At 39.1% G+C, this 27,205-nt stretch overlaps 4 protein-coding genes and 1 pseudogene across 7 annotated transcripts; 2 read left to right on the top strand and 3 right to left on the bottom strand.

Annotated features, from left to right (window-relative positions):
- Window positions 1–100: 100 nt before the first annotated feature.
- Window positions 101–3,353, bottom strand: LOC125190893 (indole-3-glycerol phosphate synthase, chloroplastic-like; annotated as a pseudogene). Its single transcript, XR_016130823.1, has 10 exons — window positions 3,050–3,353; window positions 2,325–2,591; window positions 2,056–2,232; window positions 1,765–1,839; window positions 1,623–1,667; window positions 1,369–1,531; window positions 1,146–1,224; window positions 946–1,028; window positions 780–848; window positions 101–425 (listed from the first exon to the last, which is right to left on the bottom strand). The product of XR_016130823.1 is annotated as an indole-3-glycerol phosphate synthase, chloroplastic-like (transcript).
- A 1,067-nt stretch (window positions 3,354–4,420) lies between these two features.
- Window positions 4,421–8,571, bottom strand: LOC125186345 (E3 ubiquitin-protein ligase RGLG2-like). Of its 3 annotated transcripts, none has more exons than XM_048082696.2 (11): window positions 8,432–8,571; window positions 7,082–7,318; window positions 6,649–6,733; window positions 6,438–6,578; window positions 6,139–6,350; window positions 5,934–6,013; window positions 5,711–5,816; window positions 5,485–5,612; window positions 5,207–5,390; window positions 4,813–4,869; window positions 4,421–4,719 (listed from the first exon to the last, which is right to left on the bottom strand). In XM_048082696.2, exons 2-11 carry the CDS (start codon window positions 7,304–7,306, stop codon window positions 4,639–4,641), a joined length of 1,299 nt encoding a protein of 432 aa, XP_047938653.1. In that variant the 5' UTR covers window positions 7,307–7,318; window positions 8,432–8,571; the 3' UTR covers window positions 4,421–4,638. The 3 variants fall into 3 exon arrangements, with proteins under 3 accessions (XP_047938653.1, XP_047938652.1, XP_047938654.1); XM_048082695.2 differs by lacking the exon at window positions 8,432–8,571 and adding an exon at window positions 8,177–8,332; XM_048082697.2 differs by lacking the exon at window positions 8,432–8,571 and adding an exon at window positions 8,005–8,135.
- A 5,347-nt stretch (window positions 8,572–13,918) lies between these two features.
- On the top strand, window positions 13,919–15,701 carry LOC125190944 (cytochrome P450 736A117-like). Its single transcript, XM_048088369.2, has 2 exons — window positions 13,919–14,876; window positions 14,985–15,701. Exons 1-2 carry the CDS (start codon window positions 13,998–14,000, stop codon window positions 15,594–15,596), a joined length of 1,491 nt encoding a protein of 496 aa, XP_047944326.1. The 5' UTR covers window positions 13,919–13,997; the 3' UTR covers window positions 15,597–15,701.
- A 1,034-nt stretch (window positions 15,702–16,735) lies between these two features.
- On the top strand, window positions 16,736–18,617 carry LOC125186228 (cytochrome P450 736A117-like). The gene is made up of 2 exons (XM_048082580.2): window positions 16,736–17,652; window positions 18,009–18,617. The coding sequence occupies exons 1-2, from the start codon at window positions 16,777–16,779 to the stop codon at window positions 18,615–18,617; spliced, it is 1,485 nt and encodes a 494-aa protein (XP_047938537.2). The 5' UTR covers window positions 16,736–16,776.
- An 830-nt stretch (window positions 18,618–19,447) lies between these two features.
- LOC148926537 (epi-neemfruitin B 7-O-acetyltransferse L7AT-like) lies at window positions 19,448–20,461 on the bottom strand. The gene has a single exon (XM_089059160.1). It carries the CDS (start codon window positions 20,459–20,461, stop codon window positions 19,448–19,450), a length of 1,014 nt encoding a protein of 337 aa, XP_088915286.1.
- Between the last annotated feature and the right edge of the window lie 6,744 nt (window positions 20,462–27,205).

The raw sequence follows: 27,205 nt of genomic DNA, 5'->3' as shown, positions 1-27,205 counted from the left end.
TTTCATATACTTTTTATGTAAAGCTAGAAGTCAAGTTAATCATGAAAGAGGAAATTTTTATTATATGCTTACCCCATTCACAAAATTATGAAAAGGCATATTATGAAACAAAATATGTATTTTGTTTTTGTTGAATAAAGTCAAACAAAATGTCAAGAAAAGACAAATCTCTTATTGAAAAGTATAAAATTTGTTCCTTTCAACTACAGAGCTGTTGTGCATCAAATTTGCCACTAACTGTTGCATCGTTTACTAGACTTTCAAACTTAGTAAGCAGACAATGCTGCTAAGAGTCGTCACCATGCTCAACGAGCTGCAGAAATTGTGGAGGTCGATGAACATCACAAAGATATGTCTTTACCAAAAAGCTGAGCTATTCCAGCACTAGGATCTTCCTGCTTAACAAGCGACTCACCCACCAGCACCTAACCATAAGATGCACAGTGTGCAGTAGTTAGTAGAGCTGAAATTGAGCCGAGCAACAATTTTGCGCTCAAGAACAATATGTAGTGCCCACAAAGACACAGAAGAGACCATTATATGGTTAAATATAATTTATAGCATGAACCTTCAACCTTTTCAGTTCGTAGACTCGAATTAAGAAATTTCTCAATGTTCAGGACATACAAAAAAACAGTCGAAGTTGAGGCTACAAACTAAAAAAAGGCTGAAAGGTATCATAAACTATCATAGAACTTATCATTTTTGGTGGTAAAATTAGATGCAATAACAAAAAGATTTACAAATAGGTGCATCATTTAATAGTAGTTTAATCTTACTGCTTTGACACCAGCTTCTTGGACATAAGCAATATCTGCAGGAGTGAAAAGACCAGACTCTCCAACAACCTGAGAAATTCATGAAGAAAGGATTCAATGATATCAACATGAATAACATAAAATAAGGAGAATAGAAGGATTTTAAGCTAGTTAAGGGTCTTCTTACCATGATTCCTTTCTCATGTATCTTTTGTCCACGCTCACCTTCAAGAAGCTTTTTCGTATTGGCAATGTCGAGCTCAAATGTTTCTGAAGGTGCAAACAATGAACGGTCTCAATATTTATGTACTCTGTGTGTGTGAAGGGTGGAGGTAAGATGTATCTTTGCACAGTTTTGTTGTTGCTAGTGGAAAGAGATGTAAATACCTAGGTCACGATTATTTATGCCGATAAGTTGGATCCCCTCAATCTCTATGACACGATCGAATTCTCTCTCATCATGCACCTAGAAGATGGGAGATCGACTGGGTGAGAGAATGAGCATTGAGATGAAAGAAAATATCAAATCACTGAATAGATATCAAATCATAGTTCGTGCATCGTAAAGCATTTTGTAGAAATTTGTGGCAGAAAAGTGAAAACTCCGAACCTCAACTAATGCTGGCATCCCAAACAGTTTGCAAATCTTAACCATGTACTTGATATCCAGGTCAGGCAAGACTGCGGCAATCAACAGAACTGCATCTGCACCTTATCCGAGCATAGTAGATCTGCCACGCATCTACCACAAATTCTTTACACAAGAGAGGGCACTGGGTTCGAGTTTGCACAAGTCAGTTAACATGCTATGAAAAAGAAGCATTGAACTACACATATGGAGATACCGATAGAAGAATAACAAACCTGCACTCCGGAATTTCTAATGGCCTCTAAATTCTCAAAGCTTCCCTTATTTGTCAGAAAAAGAACAAAAAAAAAAAAAAAGATTAGCCAACCATGTAAGGTGTATCAAAGTTAAGAAAAAGTAAAACATATAAACTCATACTTGGAAGTACTTCTCGTCGGTCAGAACACTAAGGCAAGCTGCTCCACCTTTTTCATAAGCTTTAGCAATCTGAACCTGTAAAAAGATATCCACAAGATTCACACGTTCGCCATTTTTCTATATTTCACTTAAATAGAGAAAGGGGTTCAATTCTTTCATATGGGAAATAAATAAATGAGAAGCAAACAAAGCATAAACCGTTACAATTTGTTACGCCATTTCACAATGTCAAACGGGGTATGGATAAAAGGCAGTAGCATAAGACACGACCGATACTAAATCTAAACTTACAGGATCAAAATTCTCTCTCAGAACTCCTCTGCTCGGAGAAGCCTTCTTCACTTCAGCAATTAAGCCAGGAAAACCAGTCCGCGAGTTCGCCTTTTCCAGAGCTCCAATGAAATCTCTAGCTGGTGGAGCTTTATCAAGCAGTGTCTTCAGCACCTCGTACGAATTCTTCTCTTTCCTCTACCATTCAAATCCAACAACACATTTATTAAACTCACAATCAACAAAAAGAATCCCATACACAAGCTAATTAGCAAATATCAGAAAAACACCTGAGTGACTTCAACGTCCTTACTCCATATGATTGCTTCAAGAATATTACGGGGAGTATTGCCTTCATTCTGCAGGTGAAACTCAAAAGGACCAACATAATGTGGCGGCGGTCCAGTTGCTGGCCGCCTCCTAATCTTAATACCTTGACCCGCAGCAACTTCTTCTTGGTACATCCCAACTTCCCACTCCTTGGCTTTAAGAGCATCTACTTCAGGCATGCTAGTTTGAGTTTCTGATGCAGCTGTCGAGCCATCTTTCACTTCGAACTACATACAAAAGACATGAACACTCGATCAAACCAACAAAACTACAATCACTCTCATATCCAATCCAAATATAGTAATCCTAAAAAGTTTCAACCATTTCCATTTCTCTGTTTCTCAATCTAGCAATGAGAACACAGATCAACTTAGGCAGTGTTTACTTTTTATGATTGTACTAGGATTTCTCCAATCCAATATCTAGCTCAACTGCTCAAACAATACTATAACTTATTAAGAAGCTTCAAACATCAAACTCATAAAATTAAAGCTCAACAGCATTGAATTTTTAAGAAAAGCAAAAGGGATTAATCTAAGTTAGAACTAGAACAGACTAATTCTTCAAATCCCATAAAAAAGAGTCCATCTTGGGACAAATCAAACAGTAGAAAAACATCAAAACCAACCAAAATCAAATAACAGCCCACACCACGCAAACTAAAATGCTGAGCAAGTCTGCTTACCTGTTGAGATTTAATGGCGGGAAAAGGCATTTGCCCCGAAAATGACTGATGCTTCATGTGGGGCTGCCTGAAAAATGCAGAATTTTGGGGGATGGCATTGAGTGATCGCTGGAAAGAGAGCCCTGCCGTTGCTCTCACTGAAATCAAATTCATGCTCTCCATGGATGGACTTGAATGTATGTATTATGTAGAGATGTATCTGTCTATATATGTATATATGTGAATACGTAAACTGAAGCAGAATCAAATTCTAGCTGAATTTTTTTGTATGATGCTATTAATGATTCTTGGTTGGCGAAATGGACTTTTGGCTTTGGGATTTCAACTTGTGAAAAATGTAATAAATGAAAAAGTCCCAAATAATCCCAAAGCTAATATGTTTTCTACTCATTCTCTTTTATCCTAAACCCTTTATCTTTCATATGTTCTTAACTGATAATGAAATAAATGATAATTTCCCAAATAATGCAAAATCAATTTTAGCAAATACTCCCTCCGTCCCAGATAATTCGGGACACTTTGACCCGGCACGAGTTTTAAGAAATCTAATGGAAAGTGAGTTGAAAAAGTTGGTGGGATGTGGGTCCTACTTTTAAATAATTAGTTTTGTAATAAAATGTGAGTAGAAATGAGTTAGTGGAATGTGGGGTCCACTACCAAAAATGGTAAAAGTGAAGTGTGACAAATTATGTGGGACGATCTGAAATGGAATACTGGATCGAATTATCTGGGACGGAGGGAGTACGAGTAGTTACCCCTTCAAATTCAAAAGAGGTGGTTTGACTAAGTGCTAATCAAAATTGATTATTTATTTACATCTCAAAAATTTCATGTAAAAAGCACATCTGTATTAATGTAATTTCATGTATTTACGTGACTGTAAAAAAAAAGAAGCAAATGTGTGCAATTAATTGTTAGCATTATTTTTCAGTTTATTTTTCTCCCTTTTCTTTTCTCCATCCTTATCTGAGTTGGTATGAATTTCAAAACTTTGTTTCTTTCCCAAAGGATTGAAAAAAACTTAAAAAGTACTTGATCCATATTCAATAAAAACTATAGAGTATAAATTTATATGTTATCATTGGGTATTGGTGGTTGACAATTGGTTAGTGGAGTTTTGATTCCGCAAAAAGTAAAGTTAATTGGATTTTTTGTATTGTTATTTTGAACAAACGGAAATGGTAATCAGACCACACCTTTGGTGAATAAAACTTTTATTCAGAATACGTATAAGAATTGTTCCTTTTATTCAATTTAAAAAAAAATAAATAAATATTGCCACATTTATCTGTAACAACGATTTAATTAACTCTTTTAGACACATGAATTAAGAAAAAAAAATATACTTAGTTAAATTAGAAGATAAAGAGAGAATAAAAGAGAAAAGTGTTATTTCATCATCATAGAATTACTCCAAAGGAGACAAAGCACGATTCTTTTGCATGAAAAAATAACAATAGAATGAGGAAATGCATATACACAAAAATTAATACTGAAGAAATCATTTTTATATATCTAATCTGTAATAAGCTATAGGTTTCAGTTTCACACTGTCTATCCATTGCATATTTCTGCTAGCGAGCGATCGTCTAGTAGAGCTTTATCCTCGTCTGAATCGTCACCCGACAAATCGGGCACAACGAGAGGCCTTGACCGCATTCACAGCATGTCTGTCCAACACCACAGAAACATGCACAATAGAATTAATCAAGGATGATATCTCATTTCGCATAAAGTAGCGAAAAAAACGAGCAGCGTTGTACCTGGTGTCCGCAACCGAATGCCATGTTCTTTGTGTCAGTGATGCAAATTGGACAAAGCTGCAAATATGAAGAATGGAAGTTTACATCCTATTCAAACAATCTACTCAAGAAGAACAGAGGTGATTACAGCTGAATACATGAATTTTTCGCCAAATTCTGATTTTGCACATGAACTAAAACATTTGCCTCTAAATACACGAACTTTCAATATTTCTGAATTTCCACACGGTTGCAAATTGCCCTAAACAATGTTAGAACGCAGTTGGATATCTAAGGCATTTCAACTAGCCACGATAACATTAATTCGTGTATGAGGAGGCATAATTTTTAGTTCATGTGCGAATCAGGTAAAAGTTCGTGTATTTAAGTGCAATTACCAATATAGATTTCTTACATTGCTTTCAGAAGAAGATAGGCTTCCGGATTGGCTGGTTCTAACAACTGGAACCCGCCCACTAGAAGAAGGCGCGCTAGGCTGAAAACTATTGGACCGGGAAGGTTTTGGCGTGGAAAAAGAAGCTGCGCTGTACAGAGGAGGAGGGAGAGGAACCCGATCTATACCTCTTCCTCTTGAAGCACTGGCCATGTTTTGATTATGGTAAGAGATTGCAATGAAATCCGACAAAGGAATCGAAAATTATCTAAACAGAACTCTTAAGGACGAGGACAAACCCAAGAAGATTAAGCTCCAGAGTTGCCTTGTATTGAGAAGGTATTTCCATCAAAGCTGAAAGTGCAAACTCGGCCTCTTTCCGAGAAGGATTCATGTTTTTCGACATAATTTCTGTGAAGTTTACAAACTACATGTACAGTACAGAAAAAAGTAAGTATTAGATTTCAACTTCAACACTATTTTCTTCTTAAAAAATTGCCATCAAGGAAGAGTTGCATAATCCACCTGAAAATTGTCGAAGGCACGAGCAGGAATATTGTCGTCAAATTCCCTCATCATATCCCAAGGGCCGTCTCCGACTCCCACTAATATTATTGACAATGGGTACTCACTGTAGAATAAATAATAGAGCAGGAAAAAACTGAAGAATTTAGAGTTCAAATCTTTATTGATTTCTATACGTCGTTTAGAACACTATACCATAACTATGTAGTGCTAGTAAAAGTACCTCGCTTTGACGATTGCATCAACCGTTTTCTTCTCTTGGGGACTTAAGTAGCCACGATCAGTATCAACGCTTCTTGTGACCTATTATCATGAAATAGCATCATAAACAACGATCGAAACTTTTATGGGGAAACTATCAATTTCTACCACTTCTCATGGACATCAACGAGGGCACAGTAATATATTTTTTTATGCAGAATATTTACCTGCCCATCAGCTATGATGACTAAAACATGGTACTGACCACCGCTTTGTTCCACAATCGTGATAGCCATTTCGATGACAGGAGCAAATGATGTCGGTCCTGCAAGTCGCAATTGGGGAACTAGTTCTCTATATCGAGACATGACTTCCTCAAAGCCCTCACAAAATCTCCCGTTGGGAAAAAAGCTGAAGACTTCTTGGTCATGTGTTGAAGCTGTCAAATATTTTAATGATAATAATAAGATCAGGACCGATTTTAATGGTGAGAGTGTTTAAATCAATCAGACTCTCGAGGATATACCATCTCCAAATCCGAAGCAAGGGATCAAATTGTCTTCGTCAAATTTGGATAGTGTTCGTCCGATGATTGATATGGCTTGTTCGTAGGGATTTTGCTCATCACCAATGTCGTGCAAACTTCTCCTATGAAATGACCTGGCACCTGAGACCAAAAGAAATTGCACTAAACCAACTAATTTACTTCGGAAGCATTAGTTTCCAGGGAGAATTACCAGTCCACTCATTGCTCTTTGTGAAATCAATACCAACGATTAAATTTGATGATTCCAGACCAGCACGTGCAAGGGCATCGGTGACCTACAGCAACCGAGAGTTCATTGAGCATAGTCATTCTAAAAATTACTTCTAGGTACCATTCAGAAAGCACATAAACCAACGGAACAAAATTATTTACAAAATAGTAAATATATCCAAATTACTGAAGCTTTGACATGCATAAGTTTCCTAAACTTTGGTACATTACACGCAACAGGACAATATTGACAGGTTACAAAGTGTGTTAGACATATCAAGACAATATGTAAATTCAGGGTTCGTCGTAAGTAATTCAATATAGCCATATGTGTAAAAAGTCTTTCCCTTTCTTCTTCCTTATTTCAGGCAACTCTTAACTCAACACTCAGATATGTGCAAGAATAGTTGTACCTGATCTATGTTACTGTAATTGTCATCTATCCTCGAGTACTTCCTCTCCAACCTTCTCTTCGATTCTGGGGGTGGATTACTGTAGCTTGGAGTTGGAGGAGCATAGCTGCGACTTGGCTGAGGATACGAAGACTGTGGATAGGCATTTTGGCTCCATGAACTCGAGCTGGATCCATAAGATGAGTACCGACCTGAGATTGACCTTTTCGAATTCTTGGCACCCATGAGCTCTTGAACCTAAAAACAGATACTCTTTCATTTAACAAAAATGGACTCGAACAGAAAACCACCAATACAACACAAGCATGTATCATAATTCCCTGATCAAACTAACATTAGGCATTTACGTAGACATGTTAGATACTCGGAGAGTGTCTCTGTGTAAGTTTCATTTTCACACTTTCATCCAACAAGGCAACGATGCAACTACACTCGGCTCAATCGTCTAGCTCTATAAAATGAATTTATCTATATGTGAGAGATTCAGATGGAGTCAATTTCACATAGATCAGATAATTAAAAAATCAACTCTAAACATAAGAGAGTTAGAGAACCGATACAAATAAGACACTCTCCTCAAAATCATTATCAAGTTATGACTACAAAAAGTCTTCACTCATATACTGTAAATAAAAGGTAAACAAAATTCAGTAGTAATCCAGCCTAAATCTTTACAAATCCCAAATTTACCAGCATATAAACACACACATGATTCCAGTAAAATTAGAAGGAATCAATCCCCACACAAAAAAGCCAATTGATTGGAAAGCAACCAATAATTCATAAAATTGAACTAACTTGCATACCTAAAAAAGCTTACTCCAAGATTGAGTTTTTAAAGCTATTAATTGAACATATAAACAAACATATCAGAAATTATTGTCATACAGCTTTTCAAATTAAGATAAACAAGGAAAACTCACCAAACATGAAAAGGGATACAAATTGAAACAAGAATTTCCCAAATATATTACACAAAAAACAAACCATCTGGATTAATTAGCATAAGATTCAGAATTGACAGAAAAAAAATCAAAAAGAAAGAAAAGCTATGAACTTTTATATGCGTTCCATTCTATTAGAGATCTTCCTCACCTCTTTACTGCATTTTCAGCATTGGCTGTATCTGAGAAGATTGGATACAAATACAACACTCTAAAACTCTTTCCATTTTTGAAGAGAGAGAGCAACAGTTGTTTGGATTGTGAAAGTTTTTTTGTCGTATAAAGTCACATGTGATATTTAATCGACATTTTGCTTAATTGAATAAAATAATCCCAATTTACAGTTTGTATGATTGAATGATAAATACTGCACACAAGGATGAAAATATTAATCGATTGAATCAACCTTTTTTGCAGAATCTTCTCTTGTTTGTGGAATTTCTCTCTGATTGCTTAGTGTAGAACATAGATTGTGTGTATTGATTGTGAATCATATTTTCGCCCCCAGATTATATTTGTTGGGACTGGGTAACAGATTCCATTCAAAGTAGGATTAGAACTGGGACTGAGCCTTAATCAAATTCCATAAATATTTGTAATTGCTTCTATTATACTGTATTAATTAATAATTAAATATTCTTTCCTAATTAAACTATTTGTCATGTTTAAGATTTCTCATATTTTGCTAGTTTTAGTTGAGTATTTTGACCAATAATTATTTAATTTCTTTTACTGAAATGTTGCAGTCAAAATTTTATTTATTATATTGAAGATTAATTCAACAAATTAACTAGTTTTGCATGATAAGACATTTTTGAATTCGTCTTAGAGATATTTATCAGTTTAAATGCTCTTATACATGATTTTATAAAATAGTAATACTAACTCTTTTTGTAGACTAATTAGTAAGTACCACAAACTTGTTCAGTAAAGATACTTATTTCTAATCCAACTCAACAAAGAAGATTTCAAAAGTAGGTCATTTTCAATATGTCGCGGTCGAACTATTATGATTAATACATTTATCATTTTCATCATGTTTTTTTAATGATACGTATATAATTGATTCTATTTCTCTTTCCATATCTTTTTGGATTAGTATAAGCTTTATTTATTTTAATTTTGGACGATAGTACTTTTATTAATTAATTTCAGTCTCTTTCCATATCTTTATGGATTAGGATAAGCCCAACCCGACCCGTTACAAGAAACTGTTTATTAATGACAGTCACTTAATTATATAAATTACTAGCTTTTTTGTAGTGATTGTTACTTTTATTTGAATTTCTGAATAATTTTTATTGAATAATTATAATTAACTAGTTAAAACTAATTGTCACACCAATTATCTTTTGCGAAATTTCTATTCTTAATTAGAAATTCCTACCTAACTGTTGGGCCCATCTTCGCTTTTCCAAAGTTAAACAGTGATGTTATCCCAAATTGTATATAGTAGGAGTATATAATTGCGAAACTTATTAGAATCTGAACTTTAAATACTAAATGGAGTATTTTTTTGGCCAACAAATTTTCTACTTAAGTTCAACTTTTTAATTGATTATCAACGACCCTTTCTATTACTCCCTCCGTCCCGGCTAAGATGACACATTGTTTAGCCGGCACGGGGTTTTAGGAGTTATTGGTTAAAGTGTTTAATTGGAGAGAGAGAAGGTGGGTGTAAGTATTAAAGTAGAGAGATAAAGAAAGATGAATATTTTAATATGAGTGAGAAAAAGTGGTTGGGTGTATTAATTGGAGAGAGAAAGTTACCAAAAAAGAAAATGTGTCATCTTAGTTGGGACAAACTAAGAGCATCCGCAGCGGTAGGGAAAACCGCGTCCGTCCGTCCGTGCCGCTGGACAAAGCTCGTCCGTCCGCCGCTGGAGGTCGCCCGTCCGTGCCAGCGGCACGGCGCTGCTCTTAGCTAAGAGCACGTCTGTGCCGCTGAGCACAATTACGTGGCAGCTTCTGATTGGCCAACGGCATAGCCGTTGGCAATTTCGTTTTTTTTATTTTTTATTTTTAAAATTCAAAATTTATTTTAAAAAATGTTTTTAAATAAAAAAAAATTATTTTCCCACTTCCCAAAAAAATATATCCGTTTTCTACCCACTTTTAATTTATTTTTTAATTTTTTTTCCCCAAAATTCACATTTTCATCTATAAATACCCCAACTCCAACACAAAAAAAAATCACATTCTCATCTATTATCTATTCTATCATCATCTACATTCTCATCTTTTTTCCTCATACTCATCTCATCTAAATTCTCACCACACTACACAATGTCCGGCTCCGGCAATCACCCTTCCGGCAATCGCGGTTGGAACCACGATTGGTTCGACTCCGAGGCCGGATATAGTCCGGAAACCCAATTTACGGCCCCTCCTCAAACCCAAGGTTCGCAAGCTCCGGGTGGCTACCGTCCTTACCCGTTGCACAACCTAAACGCCCCCGGGTTCGGGTGGGCACCCGAACCCGGATCGGGAGGGAGCAACAGCTCTACTCCTACTCCTACTTCTGTTCCTACTCCTCCTGTTCGTGGCACCCGCACCCCGTACACTCCGGGTGAGATGATGGCGATGTTCAAAGCCTACTTGGCAGTCTCCGAAGATCCGGACGTCGGCACGAACCAAACCGGGGATACGTATTGGTGGCGCATCACTCGCCTCTACAATGAAACCCGGCCGGCGGGAACCATCTATCGCAATGATAGTATGGTTCGCAATTGCATCTACAGATGCAACGAGGCAATCAGGAAGTTCCAGGGGATTTACTTCCAGGAAGAGCGGTCGGCGGGGAGCGGCACGAACGAGCTCGACATCGTCACTGCCGCCTTGGCGGCATACCAACGGGAGGAGTTCAAACCGTTCAAGTACCTCGATTGTTGGCAGGAGGGGCGCCAACATCCGAAGTATAGGGGCGGCATAGCAGCATCCTCCTCCAGCTCCTCCAGCAAACGGTCCAGGTCGGTTGCCCTATCCGACGGCGTCTCCGATGATATGGCTACCCAGCTTGCCGGAGCTAACTTGGGTAGCCCCGACGCTAGCCCGAGCAGTTCCCGCCCGCAAGGAAGGATGAAGGCGGCGGCCAATCGCCCCCGCCGTCGCGTCTCGACTCCATCCGCCCCCACCCCGGCCCCCGCCCCCGCCGGCCCCACTCCCTTTGTGCCTCCTCCACCCCCGAACAACACGTTGTGGGCCATCTTGAGTCAACTCTATATGAACGATACATCTCGGATGACTCCGGATCAACTTGCAACACATGAGCAAATGATCCGAGGTCTCAAGAGGCAATTGGGGATAGAGGACTAGTCTTCCACGTGTGTAATTTTTAATTTGTAGGATTTTAATTATATATTTTTTATTTTCTAGGATTTTAATTATGTATTTTTATTTATTAGTATTTTAATTATGTAATTTTTATTTTTTAGGATTTTAATTATGTAATTTTTATTTTTTAATGTATTTTTATAATGTAGAAATATTTTTAATAATTGGAGTATTTAAATTGAATAATAGAATAGTGGGACCCTTGAACTTGTCCTTAGCTAAGAGCACGGATGTGGGTGTTGTGCTCTTAGCTAAGGACAAGGAGTAAAAGTGGGTCTGGGCCCACCTCCGTGCTCTTAGCTAAGAGCACGGATGGGGATGCTCTAAAAAGGAAAACGTGTCATCTTAGGCGGGACGGAGGGAGTAGTTCGGTAAGGAGTTGGAACCCAAGCCTGTCCACGTCGTCTACAGCACTAGCCACATCAAAAAGCAGCCCAGTCACGTCCTCATCAAGCCCAGACCCATCAGCTAGCGGCTATTGTGCTCCGGCACGAGTCGAGAAGAACAAAATAGAAAATTGAACTATTTGTACTGTTGAGATATTATTAGTGGAAAATAAGGCTCACTTCATTAGATCGATAAAAATTATTAAAAATAAAAATAAACTATTTGTAATGTAATGTTGTCACCGGTACTTGGCTGTTTCTCCATGTCGCACTCACGAGGGAAGAACTTGTTGATGAATTCAAAATTAGGGTTTCGAAGAAAATCTTTCATTAGGGATTTCATCTTGGCGACGCAGAATGGAAGGCCTTGATCACTGCAATCGGCAGAGAGGGCATCTCTGATAACTCCGGCAAAGGGATAGATAGAAGGTTACCAGAGTTTGAGAAAGTGATTCCTTTAGATGTTGTATTATGTCATCGTTGTTGTTGTTTTTGCTGTTATTGCTGCAAATTATAAAACTAAGGGGATGTAGACACAAGGATTCATCTGATCTAGCTGGGAAATGTTGTACTTCCTCCGTTCCGGCTAAGATGACACATTGCTTAGCCAGCATGAGATTTTAGGAGTTATTGGTTAAAGTGTTTAATTGAAGAGAGAGAAGGTGGGTGTAAGTATTAAAGTAGAGAGATAAAGAAAGATGAATATTTTATTAAGAGTGAGAAAAAGTGATTGAGACAAACTAAAAAGGAAAACGTGTCATCTTAAGTGGGACGGAGGGAGTAGTAAATTTGAAGGTGATCGGGTGTTGGTGAAGATGGCTTTATTTTCTCAATGCTAATTTCCATTTTGATTTTTGGCTTTTTACTACTACTTTTTTGTCACTGATCGGCTTGATCTTTAATCCCCTTTTTGTAGAGTCTGTAATGTAATGTCTGTATACTAGGTCAATTGATTAATTAATTCATATATAGTGTGTGTCCGTAAGAATAGGGGCAACTAATTATTTAATATTCATATTTTCAAGCGCTATTGAGATTTAAGTTACGGCTATGTGCTTATTAGTTATTAGGTTCAATACAAATGCGGAGATTTAATTCGATATTATGCTAGGTCCGCTAAAAAAAATAATAATGACACATGAATTTCATTAAAAGTACCTATATATATGTAGGCTAATAAAAACATAGATACACTACTTAGTAAATGGTACCAATTTTAACGGAGCTACAAATACTAACTAATTACATTTGTATATTCCATGTCATATACAGCTGCCGCTAGCGCACTAACCCTTTCTACCTTGACGGCTTATGCTATTAGAAAAATACGCTAGGCAATTAGAGTTAGGTGCGGGGAATATAGGTAAATGATCCCTATAAAAATTGATCTCAGTATAAAATTCTTTATCAAATGCTGACTATAAGATTTAACAATCTAATGGTTAATAATTAAATAAAAACGCGCAGGATTATTATAAAGAAGTTTTAGGTCATATTATAAGATTCAGGTTTGAGGTTTGAGGTCAAGGATTATTATAAAGAAGTTTTAGGTCATATTATAAGATTCAGGTTTGAGGTTTGAGGTCATGTTAAGATCATTTTATGTCAACCTTACTATAATGACGTAAAAATAAGCTTACGGTGAACTAAATATGACCTTCGTATGCTTGGTTCTGCGTTTTTGTATTAAAAATGGATTATGCATAGATCAAAACCCAATATAATATATATGTGTATCGGTTATTAGGTTTATCCGTATTTGACTTGATACCTTCCTCAACAATATAGTTGGCATTTTAAAGTTTATAATAAGATATAATTAGCATACAAAATAAAATAACTTTAAGGCTATATTTTCAATGAATAAAGAGAATTTTAGCTTCAGAAAAGTTAACACGTTTTTCATTTTTAGTTTTTTTTATTAGTTATCAATATATGTAAAGAGGTCGAATATTTAGATACTCGATTCGTCATTGGTTTGGATACCTGATAAATATATTGGATCGGGTATAGAGAGTTCACTTTTGACGATTTTCGGGTTCATGTACCCGATTTTTTTTTTTGGGTCGGATACCTATGGATACCCGAATTCCCATCCCTATAAATATGAAACTTATCTAACTATATAACTGTTCATATCACTCGTTTTAAATAAAAATTAGGATATTTGACTAAAGCTCACAATATTTTTCCCTCTTATAAATAGAGAGCATCTTACATACAATATCTATCATCAAAAACTTGTAAGATAAAATGGAGGATTTGAATTTCTACCCAATCTCCCTCTCCCTTGTTGCTCTAATCTACGCATGCTTCTTCATCAGAAGACTGAGCTCAAGCAAGTCACCATCGCCGCCATCTCCGCCTTCTCTCCCGATCATCGGAAACATCCACCAACTCGGCAAGCTCCCTCACCGCTCCCTCTCGAAGCTATCCCAAAAACACGGCCCGCTCATGCTCCTCCGCTTCGGCCCGAAGCCCGTCCTCGTGGTCTCGTCCGCCGACATGGCGAGGCAGATCCTCAAAACCCACGATCGCGCGTTCGCCGACAAGCCCGTGATGGAATTCCTCAACAGACTCTTCTACGGCGGGAACGACGTCATCAACTTGCCGTACGGCGACACGTGGCGGAAGCTCCGGAACATCATCCTCCACGAGCTGCTCAACAGCTCGAGAGTGAGGTCGTTCGGGTCCATCAGAGAAGAAGAGACGTCGCTTTTGATGGCAAGGATCGAAGAGCTGAGTGCCGCTTCTCAGCCTGTGAACTTGTCGGGGATGCTGGTGGCGGCGGTGAGTGATTTGATCACTCGCGCCGCCTTTGGGAAGAAGTATAGTGAGACTGAGCGTGGGAGGATGTTTCTGGAATTTGTGGAGGAAGCTTCTGGAATGTTCGAATTCACGCTGCGGGATTCTTTTCCGTTGCTTCGTTGGATCGATCGTTGGAACGGCCGCGGCGCGGCCGTTGATAGGCTTATGGAGAAGAGGGATGCGAGTCTTGATTCAATTATTCAAGATCACTTGCAAAGTTCGGATGCAAGTAGAGATAATATTATGGGGATTTTGCTTGGGATTTACAATGGTGACATTCCTGGTGTCTCAATTGACCTCATGTCGGTCAAAGGTGTGATTTTGGTGAGTCAATTTCAATTTTAGTTACTACTATAATTTTACCAATAAAAATGAAGTAGACCAAGTAACATATTTCATGACTATTTTAGATACATTGTTGTAAATTAACAGGATATATTCGTTGGTGGAACTGAAACTACAACAACTGCATTAATATGGCTAATGACAGAGCTGATGAGGCACCCGGCGGTGATGAAGAAACTGCAAGATGAGATACGGGGTACAGTGAAAGGAAAAAATCATGTGACCGATGAGGACTTGCAGGAAATGCCCTATATGAAAGCCGTCATCAAGGAATTGATACGTTTGCACCCTCCACTTCCGATTTTCTCACGTGTTGCAAGGGAACACGTAAATCTAATGGGGTATGAAGTCGCTCCCAAGACGTTGGTTTTGATCAACGCATGGGCTATTGGGCAGGACCCTAACTATTGGGAAGAGCCGGAGAAGTTTATGCCCGAGAGATTCTTGGATTCATCCATTGACTTCAAGGGACATGATTTCCACTTGATTCCATTTGGTTCTGGGCGAAGAATCTGTCCAGGCTATGGATTTGCGACCGCTGCCATTGGGCATACGGTCGCAAATCTCATGCTTAGGTTTGATTGGGCATTGCCCAATGGAGCCCAAGGAGAGGACTTGGATGTGACCGAGCGACCAGGATTTGCAATTGGGAAGGATATTCCACTCATTGTTGTTGCAACAATTAATCCCAACATCTAGCAAGTGCAAGTTGCATGCAACTGCTGTACTAAATAATGAAGTGCAAGATGATCTTTTTAGAGTTTTATTACTCAAATAAAATTTGCACAAAATTTGAAATTAAAATTAATGATATTATATAATAAATTTATAATACATTTAAAATTATCAAATAAAAATGATCAATAAAAATGAAGTTAACTCGTGTTGTGTTAAAAGTTGAAATAACGGGTATAATTTTGTAAAACTTAGTTGCTTTATCAAATTGAATCCTCCAGATTAAATGGCGTGCGTGAAACAAAATTTCATAATGATGTGAAAAAAATCCAGACCATAAATGAATGGATTTTTCATTTGTGAATGTACCGTTTTTTTAAAATAACAACTATTTCCATTTTGAACCATTCCTTAAAAATAAAAACTTTAGAATTTTTTTATTTTAGGACATGGACCCCACAATCCACTAACTCTATTTTCACTACTTTTTCTCTTAATCTCTTATTTTACTTATTTTTCTTTTCCTCTCTCTTATTTTATCAAATTTTCTCATTTACTTTACTAATTGTGCATTAAAATCTATACCGTTTTAAATGTTTCTATTTTTTGAATACGTATAAAACATTATCAACGGGCTGGATTCAAGGTGCGTTATTTATTTGAGCAAGGAATGCGAATCCAACTAATGCATACAATTTCGTTAAATATCATTTATTATCCTAATAAATTTATTTTATACTCACTCCGTCCAAAAAAAATAGAACACATTTATCATTTCTGGCCATTCACAAAAAATAGAGTTCATGGAAAGTTTTCAATAAATAATGACCCTACACATCATTCTACTAATTCACTTACTTTTACTCCTTCTCTCTTGCTTTTTCTCCTTTTCTCTTACTTTATCAATTCTAAATTAAAACTTGTGTCATACACTAATTGCTCTAATTTTTTTTGGATGGAGGGAGTACTTAATATGAAATGGAGGGAGTACAAAATTAATAAAGTAGTCAACTTTTGATACCTGAGTATACAAATTATCCGCGTCTCTATCTCTTTATCTATTCTTGAAGTTGGTGCCATGAGCTTAACCTTGAAGAGATAAAATAGAGGGTTTTTTTGGCCCTCTTTTTAGTCATGCATGAAACAACCAATATTAATTCATAATTGATGTTTACCTAAAACCCTCTCAAGAAACACCAAGAAAATGGTGGACCTCAACTTCTACACACTTTCCCTCACTCTTCTTTCTCTACTCTTCACACTGTTCTTCATCAGAAGGCTGATCTCACGCGGCGGAGGGACCTCACCACCGTCACTCCCCATCATCGGAAACCTCCACCAGCTCGGCCATCTACCTCACAGATCCCTCTCAAATCTATCCCGAAAACACGGCCCGCTAATGCTCCTCCACTTCGGCCCAAAGCCCGTGCTCGTGGTCTCGTCGGCCGACGTGGGGAATCAGATACTCAAATCCCACGACCTCGCATTCTCAGACAAGCCCTTGACACGCGACCTCAAGAAGGTCTTCTACAACGGGAACGACTTGTTCAACTCACCCTACGGCGACAGGTGGCGGAAGCTCAGACGCATCGCGGTCCACGAGCTGCTGAGCCGCTCGAGGGTGAAGTCGTTCGGCTCCATTAGAGAGGAAGAAACATCCCTTTTGATGAGGAAGATTGAAGAGCTGAGTTCTGCTTCTCAGCCTGTGAATTTGACGAGGATGTTTGCGGCGTTCTTGAATGATGTGATCGTGCGTGCTGCTTTGGGGAAGAAGTACAGTGGGACTGAAGACGGGGAGAGGTTTCTAGAAGCTTTGGAGGAAGGTTCTAGATTGTTGGGGAGTCTCAGACTAGGAGATTTTGTTCCGTGGCTTTCTTGCATCAGTTGTCTGAACGGTCGAGATGCTGCCATTGATAGAGTTGTGGAGAAAAGGGATGCATTTCTTGATAAAGTTATTCAAGAACACTTGCGAAGTTCAAATGCAAGTAAAGAAAACATCATGAGCATTTTGGTCGGAATTTACAAGGGTGATGTTCCTGGTGTCTCCATTGATTTCGTCTTTGTCAAAGGTGTGATTTTGGTAAGTCCATTTGATTTATTTCAAATTATGTTTCGTCTTCTTGTATAAATTTAAAAAATCCGACTATAAGCGAACCAATGAAATTATCAATTCATAGTCCAACCGAGTTTCAAATACTTAGGAAACATAGTACAAATATATAGCTTTCATTATAGATTAATAATGTTAATAATAAATTTTGAGGTATTAAAGTAAAAATAAATGTATAAAATGAAATGAATAAGTCTTGAATCTTAATAAGAATTACAATCAGTCAAGTTTACAATTATATTTAAATATTTAAATAAAAAACAATATGGAGTAGTATATTTTATCAAGATATTGTAAACATAACAAAAATCTTCACTCTTAAATAGGATATATTTGCTGCTGGAACTGAAACAACAACGACACCTCTAATATGGCTTATGACGGAGTTGTTAAGGCACCCAACCGTAATGAAGAAACTGCAAGACGAAATACGAGGTACTATGAATGGGAAACATCACATAACAGAGGATGAATTGCTAAAAATGCCATATCTGAGAGCCGTTATCAAGGAAATATTTTGTTTGCACCCTCCACTCCCCGTTTTTGTCCGCGTCACAAGGGACCATATAAACCTAATGGGGTACGAAGTTGCTCCAAAGACGATGGTCGTGATCAACGCGTGGGCTATCGGGCATGACCCTTCATGTTGGGACGAGCCAGAAAAATTTATGCCCGAGAGATTTTTGAACTTGTCTAGAGATTTTAAAGGACTTGATTTTCATTTGATCCCCTTTGGGTTCGGGCGAAGAGTTTGCCTGGGGCTTGGATTTGCGACTGCTGTAGTGGACCATGCAGTCGCAAATCTAATGCTTAAGTTTGACTGGGCATTGCCCGACGGAGCGACAAGGGAAGACTTGGATGTGACCGAGCGACTAGGTCTCACTAATGCGAAGGATACTCCACTAGTTGTTTTTGCATCTATTAGATCTGACTGATGCAAATATATTTATTTATTTTATGCTTGAAGCGAGCTAATAATCTTAATATTATTTAGCATATCTTTATAATATATCTCCATAATGATTAAGATTCTATTTATATCCTTTAGTAATCACTCTGTCCATGAAAAATGGTACTTCCTCCGTCCCATAATACGTGAGGCGCTTCATAGTTAAAGTAGAAAAAACAAAAAGTAAGAGAGAATAAAATAGAGAAGACTGATTTAGAACTTAATTAATGATTAACCTAGCATGATAAACTAAAGTACTGATATAAGTCTTGAATCTTAATAGTAAGAATTACAATCCGTCAGCTTTACAATTATTTAAATATTAAAATAAAAAAGCAATATAAGTATGTTTTATCAAAATATTGTAAACATAATAAGGAAACATCTTCAATCTCAAATAGGATATACTTGCTGCTGGAACTGAAACAACAACTCTAATATGGATTATGACAGAGTTGTGAAGGCACCCAACCGTAATGAAGAAACTGCAAGATGAAATACGAGGTACTATGAATGGTAAACATCATATAACAGAAGACAAATTGCTAAAAATGCCATATTTGAGAGCCGTCATGAAGGAACAATTTGTTTGCACCCTCCACGCCCTGTTTTCGACATCTTCTTTGGAACTCAGTGCATCTGATTCACAAGTCGTAGGCATGCAAGGATTATTATCTACATATCCAACAAACAAAGAAGATAAAAAGTGGATGAAACAAAAACATCAACATTATTTTTCCACTATTGGAATTACAATCTCACAAAAGTCACATCAACTCGAGAACTTATTCCACACATAGTAACAGTATAGACGATTCAAGTCACACTAGGGTTTACGCGAGCATAATTACGAATCAGGTCATTTTTTTCAAACCCTGCAACGTATTTTTGATCAAGAACAGTCAACGCTTCAATTCCTCCGTCTCTACTATCCATCAACAACACACAATTACAGGAAACCACGGTTTCCAATTCCGAGTGTTGCATAGTAAAGCCTGACAGCCACACAGGTTTCCCCCACCCAAAATCAACCTCATAAAGACGCATATTAACCCAACTACTAAAGCAAAGCCAATTAGCTTGTTTTGGCATCTCATTCCTAAACCCCTCCAAATATTCATTCAAACCATCATCCCCCAAACGTCTCACAAACTCACCATCAATATTTGCTATCCCTCTTTTCACCTCCTTCACCAAATCTCCTAACTCCTTTTCTTGTGGTCTGCTGCAAACAATCTTTGGCAACCACAACATATTACCAAAGGTATCCTCCGGAAACTGGGGCGCAGCCCGTTTCCGGAGGTTGACTACTTGAGTCATCAAGAATGGTTTCCCGTCTTTCCCGGAGGTCTCTTCCACCACTGCCGCCATGAAGCATTTCCACACCAAGGCCGTTACCACATCCACACGCGATGCAGCCGAGCTACTGAGTTGGGCCTTGAGAAAGGATAGAGCAGAGGCATCGAATAAGTATCTTCTCGTCACATACTTACCACCGCTCGAGTATTTAAGAAAATTGTTGAAAGGGATTAAGTTACTTGGGAGTGAGGGATTTTGTGGAAAGGAAGTTTGTGCAGTACAAAGTAAGGGTGAAAGTTGAGAGCTAAACCCTAATCCCCGTGCATTGGCAGCCCAGCATTGGAGATATGTGGAGACCGAAGCCATGTCTGCAATTAAATGAGCAAAGGTAATAGACATGGCACTGCCTCCGCAGTCCAAACAGTTCAACTGAATCAGCATTGCATTGTCACCGGGGAATGGCAGTTTTTCTATGTTGTACTCACGAGGGAATAACTTGTTGATGAATTGAAAATGAAGAAAATCTTTCATTTGGGATTACACCTTGGCGACATAGAATGGAAGGCCTTGATCGCTACAATCCACAGAGAGGGCATCTCTAATAACTCCGGCAAAGTGATAGAAGGTCACCAGAGTTTGAGAAAGTGATTCCTTTAGATGTTGTATTCTCTCATCATTGTTGTTGTAACGACCCGCCCATCTAGGGTATAATAAATGCGGCGATCGTTAACTAAGCGGACTTAAATGCATCAAAGGTCATAGGCTAGGGTTCCATTTAAAAAGGGATTTAACCAAAGCATTAAATGAACAAAAGAAATAATGCCTTAGCAATGAAATCCAACAAAAGGCTATCGCAATAAATGCTCATCAGAGTTTCCAAAATAGTTCCAACTGTTTCATATCCAAAACATTCCCACGAAATAAAAGTATTCATCCCAACCAAAAGATAACAAGTTTTCATAAAAATAGCGGAAGCGACCAAGAAGGAAGTGAGGCTATGTATTAGGACACAACGACACCTTAAGTACCAACAGATCATCTTATTATTTCCTACTCAACACCGCCGCCCGCTCGCCACCGCTCAACCTGCACATAAGGAAAACACATGCAGGGCTGAGTACGATAATCATACTCAATGGGCTCATTGCCGAAAACAGTTTTATCACAAATATAGTTATTATCATCATGCCATTTTCAAGTGTCCATCGGGGTTTTAACTTTAGAAAGACCCGAGGCACCAAAATATCTTCTTTCTCAAATATCACGGTCGCGCAACCATTTTTTCTCATAGACGTTTACCATATCCTCATTCTACATGACAAGGAATGCGGCCGCAATCCAGGTCACTAGACCGGCCGACCCGTACGCCAGCACTCGGTCTAACATTGGTGTACACTAACCCAAGTAGAGTTTGCGGCTCTACAAGGATCCGAATTCGATTATAACAATAGTGGCATAACCACGAGGGATAGGCACGACAAAACAAATCAAGGCATGATAACACATCTTTCATTCTCATCAATATCAGTTTAGGACAATGTCCTTATTTTAAAAGAAAGCCCACCTCGTCGGCTTATCTCGCAAGTATTCTCTTCTCCTCGTTTATCACGCTGAGAGCGCGAAGTATCACCTTTAAATTAGGCGTATCACAAATCAGTTTCAATCATGGATTTCAAATCATGCATGATCTCACGTTTCCCTTTTTCCCATCGATTATTTTCAAAATCATCAATCAAAATCAATGTATGATTAGCATATCATTTTTATTCAAATAACAACTCCAAATTCACCATTAAATCGTGTCACGCATGAGTGTTCCACACACACAACATACGCACACGATCATCACACTTGTGCACGCCGACCGAGGCGTGCACACACACACACACACACGGTCAAAAACACACACACATCCATGCATCCCAAATTTCATCACTTTATTTCCCCTTCACTCATCTAAATGCATGTGGACTCAAGAATACCGATTAATCGGTAGAAGAAGAGGAGATCAATAATTAAAGTACCTTTTCCAAAAGAACGAACGGTAGAAACAAGGAATTAGTCTTGATTCTTCAATAATCTCTTGAATTTCACTTGAATTCTTCTCAATTGATGAAGAAATCTTGAAGAAAACTTGAAGAAAACTTGGAGAGAGAGGGGAGAAGATTTTCGAAACTTATGGGGAAGTGGCCGCCGGTTTTGTGATCTCTAGGGTTAGGGTTTCTCATGTATTTATAGAGTCACCTAATAATAATATTCAATAATTAATTAAATAAAGATTTGGGAGAGATATGGAGAGATTTGAGGAGTAGTTGGCGTTGAATTGGTTGAGAATCATGGGGATTTCGAAAATTATAGGCTTTTAATTAGCCTATAATTTAAATTCAAATATTTCACGGAGTAGAATAATATATCACGGAGCAAGAAAATAATAATCAAATCTCCCAAGTATAGCCAAAAGTGGCGTGTAAAAATCAAATCTTCCAAGGGATTTGAATTTCAAATCCTAATTTAATTAGGATATGCAATATCTTCTTAGATTTGGCAAGATATGCTAGGATATTTTAGCATATTTATATTTATTCATGGAAGAGAATAAATAAGGGATCAAATAAATAAATAATTCCCTCTTCTCCAAAATATGAGATTTTCGAAAATCTCATGGGAATAATCAAAGGTGGAGTTCGAAAATTCCATGTAGAAATTATAGAGTATTTGGACTTTGGATTTAATTTGGATAATTATCCCAACAAATAATTAAATCCAAGAATAATATTATTTCTCCCCCAAATAATAATAATGGCCGAAAATTCCACATGAATTAAGAAATGCTCCTATTATTTTTCTCACTCATCCCTTAGCAAAATAAATAATAATTCCCCCACAATTATATTTCTCCGCATCAAATATTCACATATTCAGATCAATCATCTCTTCACTTCCACTCCCTTTTCTCAACGTATTGACCTTTCAACGGCCACATCATTTTTCCACATCTTTGACTATTCAATAGCCACGTCAACATTTCAACAAGTTGACTATTCAACTCAATCAAAATTCTCATACGCAATTAGGTCACATAGACACTATGCAATTAATCACTCATCAATTAATTCACATATCATAGCATTTAAGGCATTTAATGCAAAATTTTATAACCCGAAAATTAGGGTTTGAAAAAGTGGGGCGTTACATTCCACCACCCTTAAAAGAAATTTCGTCCCGAAATTTGGTACCTCATGGAAAAAGTTCCGGGTACAGTTCCTTCATCTTGTCCTCAAGCTCCCATGTGGCTTCTTCATAATCGTGGTTCCTCCATAGCACTTTCACGCTAGCAATGGATTTATTTCTCAAATTCTGAACCTTCCGGTCCAAGATCATTTGGGGTCTCTCTTCATAGCTCAAGTCGGAATTCAACGCGACTTCTTCGTAGTGAATCACATGCTTTGGATCAAACACATACTTTCGCAACTGCGATACGTGAAAGACGTTGTGCACGTTTGCAAGACTTGGCGGTAGCGCCAATCCATAGGCCACGGGTCCTATTCCTTCTAGAATTTCGTAAGGCCCGATAAAACGTGGTTTTAATTTTCCTTTAACACCAAAACGTGTTATCCCTTTCGACGGGGACACTTTGAGAAAGACTTTATCACCGGCTTGGAATTGTAAGTCGGTCCGTCGGACGTCAGCGTATGACTTTTGTCTGTCCTAAGCTTCCTTTATTCTCGCACGAATTTGTCGAACGACTTCAATCATTTCCTCGACTGCATCGGGTCCTAGCACCCGTCGCTCGCCAACTTCATCCCAATAGAGCGGCGATCTACATTTTCTTCCGTATAAGGCTTCATAAGGCGCCATGTTGATTGTTGCTTGGAAGCTGTTATTGTATGCAAATTCAATTAGCGGTAGTACGGTCTCCCAACTTGCCTCGGTCGAGCACTACGGCTCGTAGCATATCCTCGAGAGTTTGGATCGTCCTCTCGGATTGCCCATCAGATTGTGGGTGAAATGCCATGCTGAAATTCAGTTGCGTTCCCAACTCGCGCTGTAGACTAATCCAAAATTTCGATGTGAACTTCGGGTCACGATCGGACGTAATTGTCACTGGGACTCCGTGCAATCGCACGATCTCTTTTATGTAGATCCGAGCTAGCTTGCTCGATCCATGGGTTACCGGAATCGGTATGAAATGCGCACTCTTGGTAAGGCGATCTATAATCACCCAAATTGCGGTGTTCCCACTTAGGGTCTTTGGCAAGGCCGTCACAAAATCCATGGCGATGTGCTCCCATTTCCACTCGGGTATCTCCAATGGTTGTAATTTCCCATGCGGTCGTTGATGTAATGCCTTCACCTGTTGGCAGGCTAAACAACGTTCTACAAATGCCGCGATATCTTTCTTCATGCCATTCCACCAAAAGGACTTTTTCAAGTCTTGGTACATCTTCGTACTTCCAGGGTGAGCAGTGTATGGAGTTTCATGAGCTTCGCTCATGATCTCGTTCTTAAGTTCTTCGTTGTTTGGCATGCACAACCTTCCTTCAAAGGTGAGGGCGTTGTCGGACTCCTCACTAAATTTTCCGGATTCACCGGTTCTCACTTCAACTCGGATTTCCTCTAGTTCCTTATCCATTCGTTGCGCTGCAACGATTCTCGTTTTCAGATCTGGTTTAACCACCAAAGTGGCAATTCTCCCTTCCACTGTCTCGGGTGCTCTTATCACTTCTAATCGCATTTTGCTAAACTCTTGTATCAAGCTCTCCTCTTCCGTTAGGAAAGTAGCTATTTGCGAATGATCTCTGCGGCTCAAAGCATCTGCCACTACATTTGCTTTGCCGGGGTGGTAGTTGATACCACAATCATAATCTTTCACTAGTTCGAGCCATCTTCGCTGTCGCATATTCAAGTCTCTCTGCTCGAAGAAATACTTTAAGCTCTTGTGGTCCGTAAAGATTTCACATCTCACTCCGTAGAGATGATGCCTCCAAATCTTTAGGGCATGTACCACTGCTGCTAACTCCAAATCGTGTGTTGGGTAGTTCAACTCGTGTGGTCTTAATTGTCGTGACGCGTAGGCGATCACCTTGTTGTTTTGCATCAACACGCATCCTAGTCCAACCTTCGAAGCATCGGTGTAGACTACGTAGTTCACTCCAGATTCGGGTACAGCTAACACTGGCGCGGTTGTCAACTTTTCCTTCAAGAGATGAAAGCTTGCTTCACACTCTGGGGTCCAATTCACTTTGACTCCTTTCTTGAGTTGTTGCGTCATTGGTCTCGCTATCTTGGAGAATCCTTCAATGAATCTTCGGTAGTATCCTGCCAATCCTAGGAAACTCCGAATTTCGTTTGGTGTTGAAGGCGATTTCCATCGCTGTACCGCCTCAACCTTGGCGGGGTCCACTCGAATTCCTTCTGCCGACACAATGTGTCCTAGAAAATTCACTTCCTTTAGCCAGAATTCACACTTGCTGAATTTGGCGTACAACTTCTCGGTCCTCAACGTCTCCAACGTGATTCGTAGGTGCTCTTCATGCTCCTTCTCGTTCTTTGAGTAGACTAGAACGTCATCGATGAAGACTAACACGAAGTTATCCAAATACGGATGGAACACTCGATTCATCAAGTCCATGAATACTGCTGGGGCATTCGTTAGTCCAAACGGCATCACCACAAACTCGTAGTGGCCATATCTTGTGCGAAACGCAGTCTTGGGTATATCCTCCCTTCGAACTCGTAATTGGTGATATCCGGACCTCAAGTCCATCTTTGAAAAGACTCCTGCTCCTCGCAGTTGATCAAACAAGTCATCTATCCTCGGCAGTGGATACTTGTTCTTTAGAGTCAACTTGTTTAACTCCCTATAGTCGATGCACATTCTCATCGATCCGTCCTTCTTCTTCACGAATAGCACTGGTGCGCCCCATGGCGAGACATTAGGTCTAATGAAGCCTAAGTCCATAAGCTCCTGGAGTTGTATCTTTAACTCCTCCAACTCCTTTGGCGCCATTCTATATGGTGCCTTGGATACGGGTGCAGCTCCCGGTTCAAGGTCAATCGTGAACTCCAATTGCCTATCTGGCGGTGGTCCAGGTAACACTTCGGGAAAAACGTCGGGAAATTCTTTCACAACAGCAACATCTTCCATCCTCTCCTCGTTCTTCTCCTCTCCATGGAGGTAGACAAGATAGGCAGTTCGCCCTTTTTTCATCATTGCAGTCGCCTGAAGCGCGGATATGATGGCGGTTCGCCGGTTCATCGCGATTCCGTGGTATATGGTGGGTTCTCTTCCCGGAGCTTGTAGAGATATCTGCCTCTCCTTACAACGAATCGTCGCAAAGTTCGTTGTCAGCCAGTCCATTCCCAAGATTATATCGATATCCTCCATTTTTATGACTCGTAAGTCATGAGCAACTATCTTAAGTTCTCCCATAATAATTTCTATGTTCGAGCACGTTCTAGATATTTCTATCATTCCTCCTACTGGTGAGGACACCATCATTCTACGTTCAGATTCGCTTGTAGGCAAGCTCAAAGTATGCACACATAGTTCAGATTAAACGAGTGCGACGCGCCCGTATCAAACAACACAACAACAGGGGTGTTGAGAATTTCGCCCATACCTGTCAAATTCCCTTTTTCACGATCCTCTTGCTCTTTCTTCGGCTTCTTTTGTTCCAGCGCGAATGCTCTAGCTTGGGGAGGAAGTCTGGGGCGTTGAGGTTGTGGTTGTCGCGATGATGAGTCGCGATTCCCTCCAGATTCATTCTGCGGTGCCCTAGTTGGCTGACGGGATCCCTGATCGTTTTACCTTGATCCCGATCCTCTTTTGTTATTTGGACACTCCCTAGAGAAGTGACCGTTTCCTCCGCAAGTGTAGCACTTGATCACGTTCTGGTATCGGCATTCTCCGAAATGATACTTAGAGCACACATTGCATTGTGGTGCCCTAGGTCGGTAGTCTCCTCTCTGGCTAGACGTATGCTGCCCTCCTCCGTGCTGGGATCGATGCTGACTCGACTGGTGTCGCTTTCCATCGTGCGAATTCCTCTGCTCATCCCACTTCCGTTTCTCTCTGGAGTAGTGCGGTGGGGGTAACGACGAAGTAGTGATCTCCTTAGCTTTCTCCTTAGGCATTGCTGCCTCAATATCCAACGCGAGTGCCAAAGCTTTAGCGTATGTGAGTCTCCCTCGACTGGCCAACGACATCTTTATCTCGGACCTTAGTCCCTCGCGGAACTTGTCCGACAGCTTCTCGTCTGTGTCGACTTGATC

Source organism: Salvia hispanica, chromosome 5 (assembly GCF_029641045.1).
Source record: "Salvia hispanica isolate PSC_SH4W2 chromosome 5, Shi_PSC_v1, whole genome shotgun sequence".
NCBI classification, from domain to species: domain Eukaryota; kingdom Viridiplantae; phylum Streptophyta; class Magnoliopsida; order Lamiales; family Lamiaceae; genus Salvia; species Salvia hispanica.
Note: the sequence above shows the minus strand (reverse complement) of the source record. Positions and strands in the feature narration are given on the sequence as shown.